Source organism: Cydia strobilella, chromosome 8, assembly GCF_947568885.1.
Source record: "Cydia strobilella chromosome 8, ilCydStro3.1, whole genome shotgun sequence".
Lineage (NCBI taxonomy): Eukaryota > Metazoa > Arthropoda > Insecta > Lepidoptera > Tortricidae > Cydia > Cydia strobilella.
In genome coordinates, this window is record NC_086048.1 from 16,220,550 (window position 1) to 16,240,639 (window position 20,090).

The 20,090-nt window shown below is 37.0% G+C and overlaps 1 protein-coding gene and 1 long non-coding RNA gene across 2 annotated transcripts in view; one reads left to right on the forward strand and one right to left on the reverse strand.

The window, feature by feature from the left end:
- LOC134743807 (uncharacterized) overlaps positions 1–20,090 on the reverse strand; it is a 576,396-nt gene that overhangs the window by 318,669 nt on the left and 237,637 nt on the right. The window lies entirely within an intron of this gene.
- On the forward strand, positions 127–12,285 carry LOC134743360 (retinol dehydrogenase 11-like). Its single transcript, XM_063676751.1, has 2 exons — positions 127–149; positions 11,252–12,285. The coding sequence occupies exons 1-2, from the start codon at positions 127–129 to the stop codon at positions 12,216–12,218; spliced, it is 990 nt and encodes a 329-aa protein (XP_063532821.1). The 3' UTR covers positions 12,219–12,285.

A 20,090-nucleotide genomic window follows, 5' to 3' on the forward strand; every position in this document is an offset into this window, starting at 1 on the left:
TTGCTCGTGGTTCAGCATCTGAAAGTTCAAATAAGTTTTAAATTTCGAGGTCATGTAGGTACTTACATTAAATTCTGTTTGCTAATAAGGCCATAGATTTTAGATAAAGTTAGTTAGCCGTAGGAGATGGCCGCAGTCGTGATGTGGACGTGAGTCGGGACCACGGATACAGCATGCGTGGCCAAGCCAAGCTCTTAATTATAATTATATATAGATGCCTATTACATTATAACTGTATTTCACTCGTGTATTTACTCTTTCCAAAATAATCTTCCTCTTTAAACTACAGCCTGCATAATCGGACTGTATAATTTGCCTTATAGTTTTTAACCCACTTTTAATTTTAACACGATAAGCAATGGCGTTTCACATAATTTATCATGTAATTTGCTAAATTCCTTGAAAACCACTCAATCAATCGAACAATCAATTTGAACCTATAATGTAGGAAGTTGACTTGATTTTGGTTTAGATGAAAATTGTACCAAATAAAACAAATTAAACTCTATTCCGATTGAACATTATTGAAATTTTATCGAATAATAAGTAAGGTAGGACTGCGAGTGTCCCGCCCGTAAGTGATGATAGGCACTATATTTGAGTAAATAATATCATTAAGAGCAATTTGATTCGATGACCATTTTTTTATTAAAATAATTGAAGCAATAATACCATCAATTATGAGTTTATGTAGAAGACGAAAACTAGGTCGATCCTTATCAATAGGGTAAACTCTGGCAATTATGTGACTCGTTAAATTCTTTACTAAAATAAGTTTAAGTCATAGATGCCTTACATCACTAATGACTTTTAATTATAACTAGAGAGCGGATTTGAAGTAGCGATCTCAATATTAATATGGATATGACTGGTATAATTTATTATTATGATGATAATAAATAAAAAGTTAATAAAAAAGTAATAGTCATATCCATTATTAATATTGAGATCGCTACTTCAAATCCGCTCTCTAATTATAACATAAAAGTAGAAAAGACCTAGTACCTATTAGGTAAGATTGTTGCCCGACATACCGACCAAATGTTGAGTAAGTATTCTGCAGAGGTAACTGTTCTGTCTGTTCTCTGCGAAACGGAGTCCTTTCGGCCTGACTCCGACTTTCCGGGATGTATCCGTACCGATATCCAATCATCTTTAGCTACTTGGCATGTGTATCTCGTCTAACCTGAGCTTTGGGGCGTATATTGAATCTGGCCAAATCTGCAGCTAGACGATTGGGCGTCCTCTCTAAGGTCAAGTGGTATTCACACCGGGGCAGCTTCTTCAGCTTTACGTAGCTCAAGTCCGGTCGTGTATGGAGTACTGCAGCCACCTTTGGGATGGATCCGCCAAATATCAGTTAGCCGCCTTAGATTCCATAGACAAACGCGCTAGGAAGCTTATTGGAGATGCGGATTTGGTAGAGGCTAGACTGCAGAGCCTTTAACACCGTAGAAAGGTAGCTTGTTTATCGGTATTGTGCAGGATATATTTCGGGGAGTGTGCGATGGGATTACATAATCTAATCCCCCCATCTCCATTCTGCCACCGTGGGACTATTAGACGCGGACTTTCGTTTCACCCTTACGTCGTTTCTCTGCCACAGGCTGATCTCATACTAAGCGCTATGCATCCAGCTTTTTTTTTATATTATTATTATTATAAACTGATCTTTAACTGAACTTTATCATGCGAACGGCTAAGGAGTGGAATTCACTTCCTGCAAATCTATTCCCAGTCCACTATAACTTGGATCTTTTTAAATCGAGAGTGAATAGATATCTTTTAGGTAAGCATGATCCACCCGAGACTGCATCGGCACTTACCATCAGGTAAGATTGCGGTCAAATGCTTGCCTTTTTGTAATAAAAAAAAAACTAAATACTTGTAAGTATGAAAATTAAGGAAAAAGACCAAAGTAGTTTATAGATAAATAAATCTGATAAATAAATCTTAAATGTAATTGCCAGTATGTTACTTCGAACATACCATGTTATATTCACTTAACAAAGCTCACTTCTGACAACCGAACCTACTTTGCAACCAAAACGTACCAGGACCGTTCAGGGTTTAGCTCACTTGCGTCTTTACGACTTGCGGAGAAAATAGCAAGTGATCCGGATTTGTGGAGGCTGTCAGCAGGCATTTTGACTGTTGTTCGAGCCTTTCCTAACTCTCCCAAACAAATTAACGATTTATAGCATTATTGCTTAACTTTAAGGTTCATTTTTGGTTATCACGCTGGCGAGAGATACGCGGTTGGGAAAGTGAGAGTATGGTACTCGCAGGAATTTCGCAGCGAGTTTTATCGCAAAATCATGTAGTGCTGTCGGATGTACATACCCGATGCCTGCCTATTGCGGTGGCAGATTGACGGACGCGTCATAGGGTCATACTATGTAGTTGTGATGTGACGCGTCCGATATAACGATTTTTGGCTAATTTTTCTTACACTTTTTTTAGCTTCTATCCAGATATACGAATTCAAATTCTAGATTAGAAAACTCATAATTTAATTTAATTATGTATATCTCGTATAGTATCTGTGCCTTACCTATACTGTCTATCAATGTACATGCTAAGAGTGAGATATACACGGTGTAACATGAGGAAACCGAATAATTTTAACAGCGTATTCCTGATCATATTTAAAGACTAAAATGTCCTATAAACTTTTCTGTAATTTGCCTAGTTTCAGAGTTATTACCAATTTAAAAAAAAAAACAAGTTTTTATTGTTACAAGTGCAAAACGCATTTTTGATGCCGATATATGTTGCCACTGTGGGACGTAGTCTAAGTAACCTTATTGATATATGTCAAAAAGTGACAAGTAACACTTTGTAAAAACTACGTTTTACGAAAAAAAAGTAAAAGTCCATTTTAAGTGACAAGTTTACCAATAATATTTACTTTTTATGTACAAATACATCTGAAAAATCGAAAAAAATAACCACAAAAAAACATTTTTTTTTGCGAATTAGACCTAAACTTATTACATTTTTTCCTTCTTTTGGCCTCAGAAAAGCGTGGTTAAAATCTTTCGGTTTCCTCGTGAACACCTTGTATATAAAAGTACTCATCAGTAAGTCGCCTTCAGTTTATATCGAGAAATAAGTCACTCAAGTAAGTATAGTTATTTATCTTTAAAGTAAAAATGATTTACGAATAACCTCTTTAATTTCATAATGCGAGGGGCAAGGCATGCCTAAACTTTACTTATTACTTGTTTAAAACATAGGTTGTAGTGTTATTTATTACTATAACCTTAACCTAATATTGTCTTCGGTTACCGCGATAGTTACTCTTGAAATAAAACTATGAAAACGGATTATATCGCGTAGGTATATTGAATACCTTGTAATATATAACTTGTGTATATTGAACCTTGACGTCGCTAACCTTTGCTTTTAAGAATAAAATACTGTTGTCATCAAAATGAAATACCTACTCTAACAGAAGCCTGGTTGTAGTGTGCTTTTGTAGAAAAATAACCTGACCCATTTCTGTCACGTTTGCGTGCCTTGGCCTCTATATCCGGTCACACAAAAGGTAACACGGTAAATTATTTAATACCCCGCTTTCTGAATATGACATCGTTTATGTTTTAGTTCGTACCTATTTTACAAGATTTTAAAGCGTATTTATTTAAAAATCAATTTGAGTAAATACTGGAGTGTAAGCTAAAGATTCGTAAATTTATGCGAGCGAAAAATTCTGTTATTTTAAGAGAATTTTAAGAATATGTATTATTATGTTTCAGTATATTATGTCTCTATAATAGATATATGATTTGTAGGTTATTGTTTTCGTTTATAGTTCAATTTAGGCACTTTTGACATGATTGTTTTAATAGTATGTGTAAAGGCACGATCATAAAAGTTACCATAAATATCAGAAAATATAACAAAATTTGTCCCTTAAATCGGCCGTAAATACTACTTTTACGTATGGGACGTAAGTACTGTGCGAAGTGGTCTTTTTCATTACTGAGGGGCGATCCCTCTCGGAATCAATTTGCTTCTGATGATGTTTCCTTTCTATCCTTGGCGAAGTCAAGTGCATCGTGGATCCTATTTGTAAAAAAATCGTTTAAATACATCGACTATAAAACATTTCTTATAGAATATTCTAGCGTACCTTTAAACATCAAGTCAACACAAACAAAACAAAAGTTTTTCTTGAATAAGCTCTTCTCAAATTCTTTAATTTTATTAGGTAACGATCACTAAGCTTAACAATAATACTTGGCACACTCGACGAGTTTTTTTATTAAATTTCGTCTACGATCCATCTATTACTTATTCTCCGAATAAATTTTAATTTGTCCGTTTTCGACCTGTCCCCGGGGTTCTGGAGGTTGGACTGTCTGCAAACTTTGGATTTACCAGTATTTACTTTATAGGATTCCACGTCTTTGAAAATATTATAAAACTGATATATTTTTTAGGAAGGTTCTCAATCTAATTTGTATTATTAGACATATTTGACATACTTACTTACTTACTGCTGTGGCGCGACGACCCGAAGTGGATTTTGGCCTCCGACACCAAAGACCGCCATGCTACTCTGTCCAAAGCCGTTTCTGTCCAGTCGACGGCGCCGAGTTCGCTGAGGTCTTTCTGCACTTCGTCTCTCCAGCGATATTTGACATAATGTGATATAACGTTTATCTAATAATATAAAACTTTCGAGTAAAAAGCGCCGTGCTTTTTTTGACTATCCTGGTCCTGCGGTCAAACGCCCAGAATATTTTTTTTAGGATATACTTTGCTTGCAACTCTAGAGCAATTATGCAAAAAAAGTGTGCGTCGTCCTTTATTCTTATCTTAAGTTACCGATAAATCTCTCTTAATGGGCGACTATATATAAATGGGAAAACTATTAAGAATATGTATGAGCTTGGTAGAATCGGTATCGGTAGACAGTAAAATTATGTGGCAGCTAATTTTGTTCCTATGAAGCATGGAGTGTATTTTTACGCTGCTAAATAAATTACCTACCGGTATTTTGAAGGTAAAATGTGGAAACATAATTAGTGCCTCATTTACATTACTTAAATTTGTGTTAAATAGGCAGGGTCTCGTAGTATTTAATTAACATAAACACTAAAGATCGGATCAGGGGGCGTAGTCAAGATGATAGTCGTGTATCGCCAGATGCCAATCAAACAGTAAATAAGTTTAAAAGTGGAAAAATTACTGCCTTGGGTGAGACTTGAACTCACGGCCTCTGGATCGATACTCCAGCGCTCTGCCAACAGTATAGTGGGAAGATTTGCTGACTATGGATGAGGTCTGGTGGCTCAGTTGGCAGAGCGCTGGAGTATCGATCCAGAGGCCGTGAGTTCAAGTCTCACCCAAGGCAGTAATTTTTCCACTTTTAAATTTATTCTATTTTGGCAAAAAAATTATTTTTGGTACAATATTTTATCGCTGACTACTTTTCTTTCCACATGTATGCATGCATTTGCGTTAAGTCTCATTTTGTATGGCTATGGCTATTATTTTGAACAGTACGGCTTCCATCAGTTTTACTTTCTACGCATCTCGCTCGTACTCGCATATTAGTACGAGCGAGATGCATAGAAAGTAAATTACGTTCTCGATGGCGTTTATGTCAGTGCCAAACTGATAGCCGTACAGCGCGCCAAGCGCGACGTTTTGGAAACTCAAAATTCCATACAAGTTACACGCAAACGCAAACGCGTACGTTACGTTACCGTTACGCTATCGAATGAAATTTATACTAGGGGTGCAGTATACGAATTTGATTAACTTGACTATTCTAGTGCATGTAGTGTAGGGTAGGGTAGGAAACAGTGGCTCAGCTCGAACAGTGGCTCAGTCGCCCAAATAACGCCTCTATCATGTTGGAATTAGGTTGAGTGAGCCACTGTATCCGGCTATTTTTTCCCGAGCCACTGTTTCCTACCCTACCCTACTTAGATTTTGTACAATTCGTTCGCCTAGGCGTGCAAACTTTTGGTAGGTACTTGAAGCTTAACTTAAAGTTCATCATGGCACATTGCGTGCGGGTATAACAACACGCCATCGTCAAGCCACGTCAGATCCACCGCTAAATGTGTCGGCCTGTATGAGGAACTAGTTTAGTTTGGCATCTATTATTACAAACATTACATAACAGAAAAAAAGGCACCGTAATTTTAAGAGAGTTTTTTAAAACTTTAAAGCACATAGTAATCGTATTGTCGTGTTATACAGGATGAAATTTTAACCACCGTTCATACTCTGCGTAAAGTGACTTTATAGGTCATACTGAACAACTTTTACTATGGGACTAATGTCGAAATCGCGAAATAGTTATTTACGATACAAGTGCGGAAAAGAGGAAATTCGAAACGAGTGGCGATAAAAAACACGACCGCAGGGAGGGTTTTAAATCGACACTAGTTGCGAATTACCTATTCGCACGTGTATCGTACAACGTTTTACAGTATATGGCCGTTTAAACTTTCGACATATGCACGAAAAGTGCTCTCAAATGTCAAATGGCACTTTTCGTGCATATGTCGAAAGTTTAAAGGGCCATATGTACTGTAAATCTGGATTTGTTATGGATATAATTAATTAATTATGATCTTTTAGCTGTTAAAAGTGAAAGGAGTGACAAGAGTGGAGGTTTCCATATTGGATAAGATTTCGTTAATTGCACTTAACATTTTTCCGAATCTAATTGCCACGTGTGTACAATACAATACAATGTACAAATACGATATCTTCAATATCTAATAATTTATAAGAGAAGATTATGAGTTGGATAAATCCTATTAAATATATTAATAACGGGTCACATGTCATATGCGGGTAATATGTCTGTGTCTCACGGAAGTTTTGGATAAATCCTGTAAGAAAATATTATAAACTTCAATATGTTAGATTAGAACTCTCCCCAAAACCGACAGATAAATCGCTCCATAATAAAATCAAAACGCTCCGCCGGTTTTTGGAGTTACACATAAGTTTGAAAGTATATTTTTCAGCGCACACAAAGGATTTGCAACAAAGTTTGTTAGGAAGTAAAAAGGCGGAGGACCGGACGCGGAGACATGGCCGGAGCCACGGCGCTGACAAATCCTTGCGGCTCATTGGACAATATGCTTCTAATACGGAAGCGGCGTATTAGAGGTTAAGTACATTTAGGTGCACCCGCTATTCTGACACTCACGTACACTCACGCACAGGCCTTCTCTCGTATACGAGAGGAATTGGGCTATAATCCTCACGCTGGTTCAAACTTCAAAGCGGGTTGGGAATTTCACATACACCTTTGCGTGTCCATATGTATATCAGAAACTAGAATTTAGCGGCATAGCAAAGAATAGGTTCACTGAATTTTTTTAAAGATTCCTACTTATTTTAAGATATGAGTCATAAATCCTTACTTATAATGAAACAATTACGGATTAGATTAGGCTAAAATGATTAGAAATTAAGATGTTTGGTACCTATTTTAGAAACATATGTCGGTGAGATCGGGACTCCGTGAATATATTGATTTCACTTGGCTGCCTATAATCGTATACGCTACCTATATATCAATTTTGCAGATAAATATTATTTCACTAAATAATAGGTAGGTATTATTATATCAATGAGTTTTTCGTAACTTATGTACGAAATATCATTTCATATTTACCAGTCGCTTTTCGGTGAAGGAAAACATCGTGAGGAAACCGGACTAATTCCAATAAGGCCCAGTTTACTCTCTGGGTTGGAAGGTCAGATGGCAGTCGCTTTCGTGCTAGTGTCCACGCCAATTCCTGGTATTAGTTGCCAAGCGGACCCCAGGCTCCCATGAGCCGTGGCAAAAATGCCTGGAAAACGCAAGGAAGATGATGATGAATAGGTATTATTATCGAATTACACAAAAAACTATTGTTGTTCCGAAATTAATACGTATAACATTGCACTGGTTTCCATAGAATCAGCTTTTGCGAATGCTGTTCAAAGGTAAATTGGATGGCGGCCGCAACCGGCCGTCAGCGGCTATAAGGTCGTATGAACATGATGATTTCAAGGCTTTTAGGATATTTTAAATTAGACGAATAAGGCCCGGCCGTGATAGCGCATCGACGGGCTCACGAAGGGATTTTGTTGTCAGCGAGTCTATATAGGTATACATGTAGCCACATACTTAGGTAAGAGTACAAGGCTTTGGGCAGATTTGGGATGGAGATGGAGTTTAAACGCCGTCCGTTGTTTGTGGTGTCTTATTACATTGTTTGCTCTTTTGCATTTAAAGCCAACATCAAATATCTATTGTGACTATCTGATATGCGGTGTTTTTGGAATATTTGAAATTTCTAATTATAATTTATAACGCATATGATTATGTTATGTAAACTTGAACCATTTTATTAAAAGTGCCTACATAAAAAATAGTAGATTGTTAAGGCACCCATTTCTGAAGAGGTATTATTTAATAATATGGGATATGGACTCTCTCACCTAGGTGACCTAGGCAAATCTCCTGAACTCTCCCTATGATATGTTGTTAATAATTATTAGGTACCTAACTAACACTTAACTACTTAACCAACTTAACTGAACATTAATTGAGATTGAGGCGGTTGTTGGTAAGAAATAGGTAATTATGTTTAATTATCAACTGCTAAACAAAAAACAAAACATTTTTTTCTAGAAAATTTACTAGAAAACAATTGTCTAATTTTTGCTAACTTTAATTTGCCTGTTTAAGTAAGGATTCCCCTGATAAACGCGCAAAGCCGTGACGCACGAAGTCCATGCACAGGAATACTTTTATTTTGCATACAGAGTATTTCTGTCGTAATACTTAGAGCCCGAAACTTTGCCAAGTGACAACTACATACAGCAACGTTCGTTCGGCCGAATGTTACAACGCTTCATTGTTTATCAACCTACCTTAATCAATGAGGTTTTAAATTTTTGGTTTGTTGGCAAATCCACTTTGTATACATAATTGTGTTTCTAATCCAAGGAAGGGTGTCAAGACACGAACAAATATAGGTGTTGATTGTATAGTGTCAATAAATAACAATTACTCGTATTAATATCTAACGATTTTTCCTTGACATGTTCTTTATAAAATCTTGCAAGCTGATTTTCGTCTTGCAAATAGTTATGGAATTTGCTGTCAGATGAAACAGATTTCGCAAATCTAGCTTTTAATACCTACAACAAAGTTATTCTGAGCAAAGAAGTAAAATTTGTTTCAATTCTCCTTGGTCTCCCCAACTTCTAATAGTCATATTATGAAATTTTACAAATAAATACCTATTTATGTAATCCAGATGACAATACAATAAATTTTTACAATCGAGCTGGTCTGATAATATGGTTAGGAGTTCGTAAAGAACTATGAGTAGTAAAAAAGCGTCTAAAAATTGAATTTTTAGTTTACTCATAACAGCTTCTCTCAATCTCAAATTGAATCGCATTAAAATACATGGTTTAAAGGCTCACTTAAACAAACAAAATTTTCCTGGAAGGAATATTGCTAATTAAACTTCGATAGAGCTTCTTGAATACTGAATCTAAGTTTATGAAGGCTTATGAAACTGTTACGGTCAATATCTTCGCCGGTTGGACTAAACTGGGGAGGGCATTATGAAAGTTGCTGATAGGACAATGTGAGCACTTCGCAAACTGCACTGTACACTGAAGGACGGTGTTTGTTGTTTTGTTTATGACTTGGCTTAGCCAAATAACCTCAATATATACCTATAGTCTCATTCTACTTCGATCATACGGCTTTATAGAAAATAATTGCAATTTTTACAATTGCATCTAGTTCTAGGGTGCATATGCATAATGAATCTTGTTTTACCTCTACAATGTGTCAGCAACAGGACATAGATAAATAATAAATATAGTCATCAGTCAGTAATATAGTCGCAAAGTGTATAAGTGTTATGCGAATAACTTTTTAGCCTTCTTGGTAGGTTGGTAGTGACTTCCTTTAAGGTATTTTGTTGTGAATTATGGATATTCTCTATTTGTATGAATATATGTAGATATTTATAAGCTCTGCCTTGCTTACTTTGGGTTTAGGCCAATCAACGTAGGTAAATCTCCAAATATCTATTTATTTATATTTGCCTAGATACATAAGAATACGAATGTAAAAAAAGGTATAATTTAACTCTTTGCTATTTGTTGCAATGGAATAAATTACTAATAGAGTAACTTTATACATTTAGCGTTTGCGTCACATCCGGTAGTTCTGATTTTTTACTTGTTTATAATGTTGGCCCAATGAATAATCCAAGTTTTAAACCTCGAGCGCCGAACGCAACTTTGTCAAAAATCGAAATAACTGCGAAAATTTCGTATCATTTTTAGATTTGGGCGATTGTAACCCTAAACGACTATTTTTAATAGTACCTTATCAGAGCGTTTGTTAAGTTAATTAAATTTCCTACAATATGATACTAGAATCGTCTCTGTAAATCTAATAGTTTCCGATATATAGCCTTTCAAAATTTATATTTTTCAACTTAAATTTGTAGGCTATGTGAGTGCAGTTTCATTTATTGTGCAAAAATCAGTTTTTTGTATGAAAAGGTATAAAGACCTGGGGAGCCGACTGTTCCCCCGTTCCCCTCTTCCCTTTTTAGGGGGCAGGCAGTAGGCACGGTACGATCCCGTGCCTACCGGGCCAAATCAGCTTTGTTTGACCTTAGGAACAATCATACTCACTGCACTCACAGCCTACGAATTCAAGTTCGAAAAAATTATAAATTTTGAAAGGCTTTAAGTACACGGAAACTATAGACAATTCTAGTCTTATAATTGTAGTAAAATCCACTACATTTTACGATTCTTCTCTTTCCGCACAGACTAGTTCTGAACCCCCCCCCCTAGTGTAAATTTCATTAGATAGCGGCAAGCGGCACGTTTTGGAAACTCAAAATTCCATTAAAAGTAAACCTGTGTTGTGTACAATAAAGTGATTACTACTACTACTACTTAACGCAAACGCGTACATCTCGTCACGCTATCGAATGAAATTTACACTGGGGTACTGACAGATCTGACAATTTGCTTGTCAATAGTGCAATAAACCGAAAATCTTGTTTTTTACATTTAAAAAATAGATTTTATCGAAGTGATAAGACAACGTTTTGGACAGTAGAGTTGAACTTCCTGTGGGCTAATAAAAAACCTATAGCTTGTGTAACTTGCTTGTGTAGGTAAATAATCGGCAAGCCATTGTTATCTCAGTGTAATACACGACTCCGTACGGTAGACACGGCATAGTCACCATGTGTTTTTTAATTCAGTTATTATTCTTACTGTTTTTCCTCATATTCGTCACATGGGTTTATGTCAAAACTACGACCGGCATCTGTAAAAGCAGTCGTCATTTGGTGGGAAAAGTGGTTATAGTGACCGGTGCAAATGCGGGTATAGGATTTGAAACGGCTAAGAACCTCGCGGAGAGAGGGGCGCGGGTGATCATGGCATGCAGGAACGAGGGCCGCGCCACCGTTGCCAGAGACCAGATTGTTGCTGCCACCGGCAACCCTGATGTGCACTACCGCCACCTTGACCTTGCATCTTTAAAATCAGTCAGAGAATTCGCCGACAACATCAACAAAACAGAAGAACGACTCGATATTCTTATAAATAACGCTGCCATATACGGCTCAAAACTCGAGAAGACTGAAGATGGACTGTTACTAGGAATGCAATCTAACCATTTTGGACCATTTTTACTGACTAACTTGCTTCTGCCGAAACTAAAATCATCAGCACCTAGTCGTATAGTCAACGTTTCTTCTATAGCGCATGAAAAGGGGATCATCGATTTCAATAACCTTAATGGTGAGAAAGAAACAGATGAAACGATACATGTGAGTAAGGTGTATTCTGCATCTAAATTGTGCAACATATTGATGACTGTTGAGCTGGATCGGCAACTGCACGGAACCGGAGTAACTGTTAATTGTTTGCATCCGGGTGTCGTAGATACTGAGATCTTAACCTTCATACCAGTGTTTAACCAGTTATTGCCCCTGTTGAGGCTTTTCTTCAAAAATAGCTGGGAAGGTGCCCAGACGACGGTTCACCTCGCCGTGGCACCAGAGGTGGCTTCAATCAGTGGTCGCTACTTTAAAGACTGCCATGAAGCTATACCTTCAAAAAGTGCTCAAGACTTAAAAGTAGCCCGCGAGTTGTGGGAAGTGTCTGAAAAGTTTGTTAAATTGAAATAAATTGCCTTTTGAGAAAAGTGCACTGTTGACTTCAGAGACGACAAGAGATCCACAAGATCTAGGTACTAGGCAATAAATGTTTTTTTGGAAATTTAATCAACTTTCACTTGATAAATGTTTTCGTTGCATTTCTAACACCTTTAACGTGGCTAACACTACGTTTATCGCCATGAATAAGCAAAATGCAGTGCTAATCTAAAACGGTCTCATATGACGATAAGATTTGTACTCACATGCTTACGCATAACGCAATAGATATTAAATGGAAGCGTTCAAAATATTATAGGTAGTAGTTTATATGCATTAAATAGCTGCTAGAGGCATTAAAATACGAGTGTGGGCTTATGAAAAAAGCTAAAAGCGAGTTTCATAAAAAGACCACAAGTCTTTTAATGCCTAAATATGTACATACCTACACTACTTTATCTACTGGCTGTCCCAGAAGTAAAGAGACAACTTTCAGAGTTTACTGGCTGAAATCGTACTATGCCTTATGGGAATCGGTCGAAGAGATAGTTCAGATCCGGAAACCGCCAACAACGTTTAGTATGTTATTAGGCATGCATGGTATTGGGTCTCCAAAACTGCCGGGAGACAGCGGCGCCGGCCATCTACTTTAGCGGAATGACGTCATCAAAATGACTCCCGCCTCGTTGTGAATATTGCATATTGCACCCAAACTATGCATTGCACATACATGTGTGGGGTATTAAATGAAAGCCAATTAAATATTCTATATTTAATTTCTACACTGTGTACCAAAATATAAAATATTAAGAGCAATTTGCAAACAATATAGGCCTTTGTCCTTCAGTACACCTGCATGAAATAAAATCTTTTTCGAGCAAGTGTGATGAAAAATAAATTAAGTAATTATGCTTGTTTAATCGGTCGTACAATTACCATTAATTTATAGTTGGTCAAACCAAATTCCATCCTTTTCTTTTGGGTGCTAGTACTAGTGTACTGTGTAAGACAAAGATAGTATGATTTTCTCTGTCTATGTTTGAAATGAGGCAGTCGTTTGACAAACTATATTTCCCACGCAGAAACAACCAAGAGCTTGTTAACTACTCAAACAATCATGTGTCCACGACATAGTTACCTCATTCAAGGCTGTGTTACTTCCGTAGTGGTAATGATTCGTTTCTTTGACTGAGAAACAATCGCAAACTCATTTAACCTTTCATATAGTATGTGTGGTTTGTCAAAATAGGGTATTCTACAATTTTTTATGAATGATATCAGTCGATCGGGTTTGTTTTGAGGATCAAATGTCTGTATGGGACCCATTGTCTTAAAGCAATACAAAAGTCACAGATGATGGTCAAAGTCTGGCACCCGCACTATACTGACGAAACGCTTCATACAAAATGTCATTACATCATGACGTCAGCATGTAACGTCGCTATCGCTTAGAAGAGTTAGAAGCCGTGGAAAACAAGGAAATTGCGATTTTGTCGGTGAAATATTGCGTTTATTATATTGTTTTATATTTGTGTATATTGTTGCCATACAATTTTTTTTAATAAAATGTAAGGAATGGTACTATTATTTTTTCCTATTTATTTATTAAACCCATTTTTTTAAATTTTCCAATTTATTGTGATAAATTTGCTCGTTTTCTATCTATTTAACTATGTAGATTTAGTTATAAAAAACAACACGTGGAAAATACCCTATCGTGGAATCAAACCTCTTGGTTGTACTGTATACAACAGAAAAATAAGTGTTTTCGAAAAAAATGCAAAAAGATGACAAAAAATTCGGTGAGGATCTTTATCAATCTTATCATACACAGACAAAAGGTTGAAACAAGATTTCTAGTGTGTTCTGTAGGATCTAGACTAGAATAATAATATCACTAATTCACTATTCTTTACTGCATAGACTAGCAATCAGAAGCTAAAAATCTGGTAAAACTTTCCTAATGTATTTTTCAAACTTGCTTCCGCCTGCCTTATTTACTCGACTGCTCATGCTAAAACGAAAAATATTAATATTTTAGTTCGTTTAATACATCGCATACTTTGTACCTACTAAAACAGCGAGCAATATACGATCCTTTGATACACGCTTATAAATAAACACGTTACTTCATATGAGTCGCCGTAACGTTTCATTACACTTGAAAACGTCGTGAAAACTCGCTGAGGGTTTGAATATTTGATTTCACCCAATTTTTTCCTCTACTAAGGTGGTTCGTGCGACCCGAAACCGTGAGGCACGCTAGGACCGACACGATAGTGGTGTGTAGATTTATGTTCCCGGCTATATTCCTCATAATTTCTTTTCGGAAAGAAATTATCCTAACAATATTAGACTACATAGTATAAAACAAAGTAGCTTTCCGCTCTGTATGTATGTCTGTCCCTATGTATGCTTAGATCTTTAAAACTAGGCAACGGATTTTGATGCGGTTTTTTGTAATAGATAGAGTGATTCAAGAGGAAGGTTTATGTATAATTTGTAAAGGTTTTGTTTAAATTAGTTGAACTACCCGTGCGAAGCCGGGGCAGGTCGCTAGTTGAATATAAAATTGAGTTAGAAAATCGTTAATGTTGACTTTAGTAAATAAACACAATTTGGCATTTTTAACGGTCTATAATTACATTAATTACGTGCGTTTGCCGGATTTTAAGGTAGTAAGTTATTATATTTGCTAAGAAAGTTAGCATTATGATAATGAATAGATAATATAAATAACTTAATCGCATCTCGACTTGGTCTCAACTATAAAAAAAAATACAATGTCAGGTCAAAGGGAATGTAATCACCACGTTTTATGCCAGGTAACTTTGACGTATCTATCTGTCTCCGACACTTATTCTACTGTGAATGAACTAATTTTACTAAGATTCCCTTGAATCAGGAATATTCCCGAGTATATCACTAGTTACAGGCTATTGGAATTTTTGTTGCTATTCGGCCACGGAACGACTCTTTCAGCCGCCGCGTGAAATAATTGTGGGCCCTTTTACACCCGGTCATGCTTGATGCCTATGCGCGCCTTTTTTATTGTGTATCGCTCACACGGCTTCTAAATCCTGGTCCTGTGTTCCCATTGGCTGAGCGGGCGCAGGTGAATGGAGTTCTGAGATGAACTTGTGTAATGTGACCTGTCAAAAATCGAGCTTTCCCGGTTGCAACTTTGTGCCGGTCAGCAGAATAATCAACGCTCACGCAATGTTTTTCTCGCCGTATAGATTAAAGATATAATATAACATAGCATTTCTTGTATATCAGTCTATGTTTATTATCCAAAGAAAACTTTGCTTAGCTAGCCGCTGCACCGAAAAACCTAAATTTCGGTAATGTAATCCGAAGTTATTGAAGATAATAGTTTTTAAGAAACCGCCTAACCAGGGAGGATAGTTAGCCTTAGGATTTCAGTTTTCTCGATATGTTTTCCTTCACTGCACAGCGACGTAGGTGCATGTTATATGATATTTCGTAGGTACAGATGTTCAAAGAATCTCATCTGTGACCTCCGACTGACATCGCACGCCTTAACGCTAGGTTCGTACGTACCTCCTGAGGGCCTACCGCTAACGACGTTCGATGTGTTGCTTCTCTGTCGCACTTGTAAATTCGTACGTAAGTGTGACAGGGAGGCAATACGTCGAACGTGGTAAATCGAATGCGCACTTGTATATAGCACGATTAGCACGTCTACAACGTCTCGCCTTGCCGCGCGCAACTTCATTTAATGTTCGCTCGTTGGCCCGAACTTACAGGCCAAACCGAACGTAAACTGACATCAGAATGATGTTATCTTAATTATGTTATTTAGTTATATATATATTATATATATATATAACTAAATATAGTTATATATATTATATATATATATATATAACTAAATAACATAATTATATATTAACTAAATGACATCATCTAGATATCATACGTTCGAATTGGCCTGTTGGAGTAGCCCGCGCCCGGTAAGCGAGTGCAATGACACGCTGCAGTGGTCTAACAGAAATCCCCGCATTTATTTTGCTTTCCTCGTTCGTTTAGTTGGTATCCGGTGCACTGATATTTTTGTCAAAGTCTGGAAATATAACAAAAAAAGTATAACAACGATGTGACATGTAAGCTAGCGAACACGGTTGTAATTATACATATGAAGGCGAAAAATATATTTAGGTAGTTAGTTCATTATTTTTATTTTTATTTACCTAGGTATATAGATTCACTAATGTTTTACAAACTATTTAAGTACAGAACTCCTAGACTACTTCACGAGGAATTTCTTGTTAAAACATACTTACGTTTGAATACATTTTAGCAGACTATTTCGGATATTAGCAAATAAATGTGCTAGGGTTGATTTTACACCACATTCAGAGTGAAACTATTCCCGTTACAAACACATAGTAACCGCCATTCGAGGCGTGAATAGAAAATTCAATTTACATATTACAAGAGCGCCCTGACTGGTCACCTCATTATCCCATATAATGGTCCGCGCTGGGCTCTCCCACAAGACTTAATTACCCCTAATCTGGCATTCCGTGAATCTACAGGGGGGTTATTCAAAACAGTTAGCGAGTAAAACGCTCGGACGAGACCTTATAAGCATGCTCTCCGATTATAACATAGTTGGTATAGATCTCAAGGTCCAGAGACACTGATTCGCTAGCGCACGTGTATGCAATGAGAGTACTCGGACAAGAGCCTCGTTGGTAATTACGGCTCACAGTTATGAAGCTAATGGACTCGTTTATTTATCTGTTAATTATTTTAATGTCAAAGAAAATGTTCTATAACCGCAGACACCTAAAGATCTAAAACAAATGCTCAATGTTTTAAGCCAGGCATCGATGCAAGTAGGTCTGAAAAATATAATAAAATTAAATTCCGTGTCACAATCCCAACTGAAACGTACCTAACGATGAGTCAGAAGTTTAAATCAGTTGGCAAGTCATCAGGGCTGCAGGGCGTTCTATAGAATTGGAATAACAATTTTGATTTCTAGAAATACTTTCAAAAATATTTCAATCTTTTATTTGTCAGTCAGGCAAAATAGGCAGCAAATCACGAGGAGGCGGATTATGATTGTAATAACAGGTTATGAATTTGATCTGGATTTGTTATAGATATTGTCAAAAGTGACGTCTTCTGTTTGAAGACATGTCGCGTTTGATACTGACAGGCAGAAATGTCAATTCGTCGTCGTCCATAACATATTTAGATTAAATTTGTAACCTAGATACATAGTTATTTATATGTGGTATATGTGTGGGGTGTGGGCAATGATAGCCATCATAGTCGTACTATATGAGCCGTGTATAAGCATAGTAAGTCAAAAGCTTATTATTATTTATAACAAATCCAGATCACATTCATAACCTGTTATTCGAATCAGAATACGCCTCGAGATGTCCTTTTAGTAAATTCGCCTACGAAAAACCAACAAAGTATAACATGAAATGACGAGTTTTAATTTTAAAGTAACCGTACATACTATTCCGTTGGAGTTGGAAAGAAATTAAAGCGGAAAGCTTCATAAAGCTGGTGGAAGTCTCGTTTAAAAGTCGTATGTAAACGTTATGATATCGTCGACCTGCTTATGTGCACTCGTCGTACTTTGCTTGCCTCTTATGCTGGCCTATAACATGTATGCACAAGTCCATCTTATTCCAATGGTATAAGGTTTAAATCTGTGTATATGTTTATGACTGTGATTGTACTTTGCCTGCCCCTTAATTGGAGGGGTTGGCGCGGCTTGCACGCGATGTAGGAGCACAGAAATATGAACTCTATTTAGAGCACGTCACAGTTTAATATAAACCAGGCGTTCTAAACAAATCTAAACGAGGTTAGTGATTTTTCGCTGAAATTGTTTATAAAAAGTAAGAAATAGTTTTACAACTATGTTACGAAGAACTGTTGTGATAGGTATTAGTATTTAATATGGTAGATCTTATATGGAGTACATTATTGACATCCAAAATTATAAGGTGAAAATTCTTAGCTTAGCATGCGCAATGTTTTTTTTATGATATAGATGGCAAACGAGCAGATGAATCGCCTAATAGTAAGCAGTTACCGTCGCCAATGGACACCTGCAGCACCAGAGGGGTTACAAGTGCGTTGCCGGTGTTTAAGAAGGGAGTAGATACGCTTTTTTATGTAAGATAAATAAGGTTTATTTTAACTAATTTTGCAGTTTAAAGGGTTAGATTTCGTCAGTATTTTAAAAGTAAAACTCCCTTATGCCTTGACTTTAAACAAAGTATTTTACTTGGTTCGTATAAATTAGTGACATAATTAAAAAATAAAGCTGTAACTCCCAAGGAGTTATAGCTTTTTTTACAATCCATAACACCCGCGGGAACAATATAGGCCATTACCATTCGGTATTACACCTCGTCGAGTGTTATTTATGTTAACTTTTAAATTAGCTCTCTGGTTTTTATTTATTTATTTATTTTATTTATTTGAAGATCCAACAGCTGTGACATTAATATAAAAATTATAGTTGATACAGGAAGCCAATTATAGGAACTCACAGGTAGTTTAGAACAAGTAAAACTGTCTATGAGCTGATCACTAATTAATCATTTATCCAGTTGTAATATTCACCCTGCGTTATTTAATAAAGCAATGTACGATGCTCAGACAATATTTACGAACCATTAAAATCACAATCTCAGCTGTAATACGTTTTGAGCCTTACGTACCGGAAAACGCAAAACGAACATCGAGCACAAACAAATTTTAAATGGTAAATACTGTAATATTCACTGCTGGGTGATCCATAATAATATCTCTTTGATATATGGAGTTTGATACTCGCTTGAGTGCCTACATATGTATATCATTTTATTTTTCCTCAGTTGTGAAGTTGGTAGAGGTTGCTTTGAGGGCCGCAAAGAAAGTTTGCCGATAAGGAAAAGTTTACATTGCTTCATAATTTTACCTGTTAGCTCTGTACTTTCTTGTGTTATTTTAGGAAGCCTTACTGTTTAAAGTGGTTTATCGTATTTTAATTAATTTAGGAGAGCTCTCTCTTTGATGGCTCCCTCATGACTGAGGATCGTGGTCATCGGTGGATGTGGATGCTCCATACCTAGTTTCTATGACCTGCCTCCACCGGTGCCTATTCATCTGACGACCGAGCAAAAGTTGGTTGAGGATGGGGCCCCTTTTACTTGACACTATCTAGTTGGAGACCGACCCGGCCTCGTTTTCCCTCCGTGTTTCCAACAATGATCAGTTTTTCAAGGTTCTCATCTCCTCTCTTCATTATGTGGCCGAAATAGGACAATATGCGCTGCTGGCAGACTGTGGATAGGCGAGTTCGGACACGAAGCTGCAAAAGGATCGATACATTGGTGCGCATAGCGGTACAGGGTATCCTCAACATACGCCTCCAGCACCATATCTCTAATGCATCGATCATTTGCCTTTTCGGGCTCGTATCGTCCATGTTTCCACGCCATACAGAAATATGGCGAATATAGAGCGCGTACTAGCCGGGTCTTGGTGGTGATTGTTATGCCTCTCTTCTTCCAGATGACATTGAGTCAGGTCATCGCGTCCTTAGCCATATCAATACGCCTCTTCATTTCCGGTACGCAGTCGCCATCATAGTAAACCAGTGCTCCCAAATAAACATTGTGGTCCACGACAAAACCCCTGGGATGATGTTAATTATTCTGGGCAGTTTTTTGGCACGGTCTACTACCATTAGCTTTGTCTTGCTCCTGTTTACTGCGAGACCTATTCGATCGCTCTCCGTCTCGTCTCTGAAACAGCTTCTGCATATCTCCCACAAACGTCGCTAAAAGGACCGTGTCAATGTCATCGGCATGTCTGAGGTTTGATATCCGCTTTCCTCCTATGGGAAACCCCCTGTCCCAA

Bases quoted from the DNA above. Each gene is read 5' to 3' on its own strand.
- LOC134743360 (XM_063676751.1), top strand. From the start codon at position 127: ATGGCCGCAGTCGTGATGTGGAC. The intron at 150-11,251 runs GTGAGTCGGGAC...TCCGTACGGTAG, and splicing joins GCCGCAGTCGTGATGTGGAC to ACACGGCATAGTCACCATGT.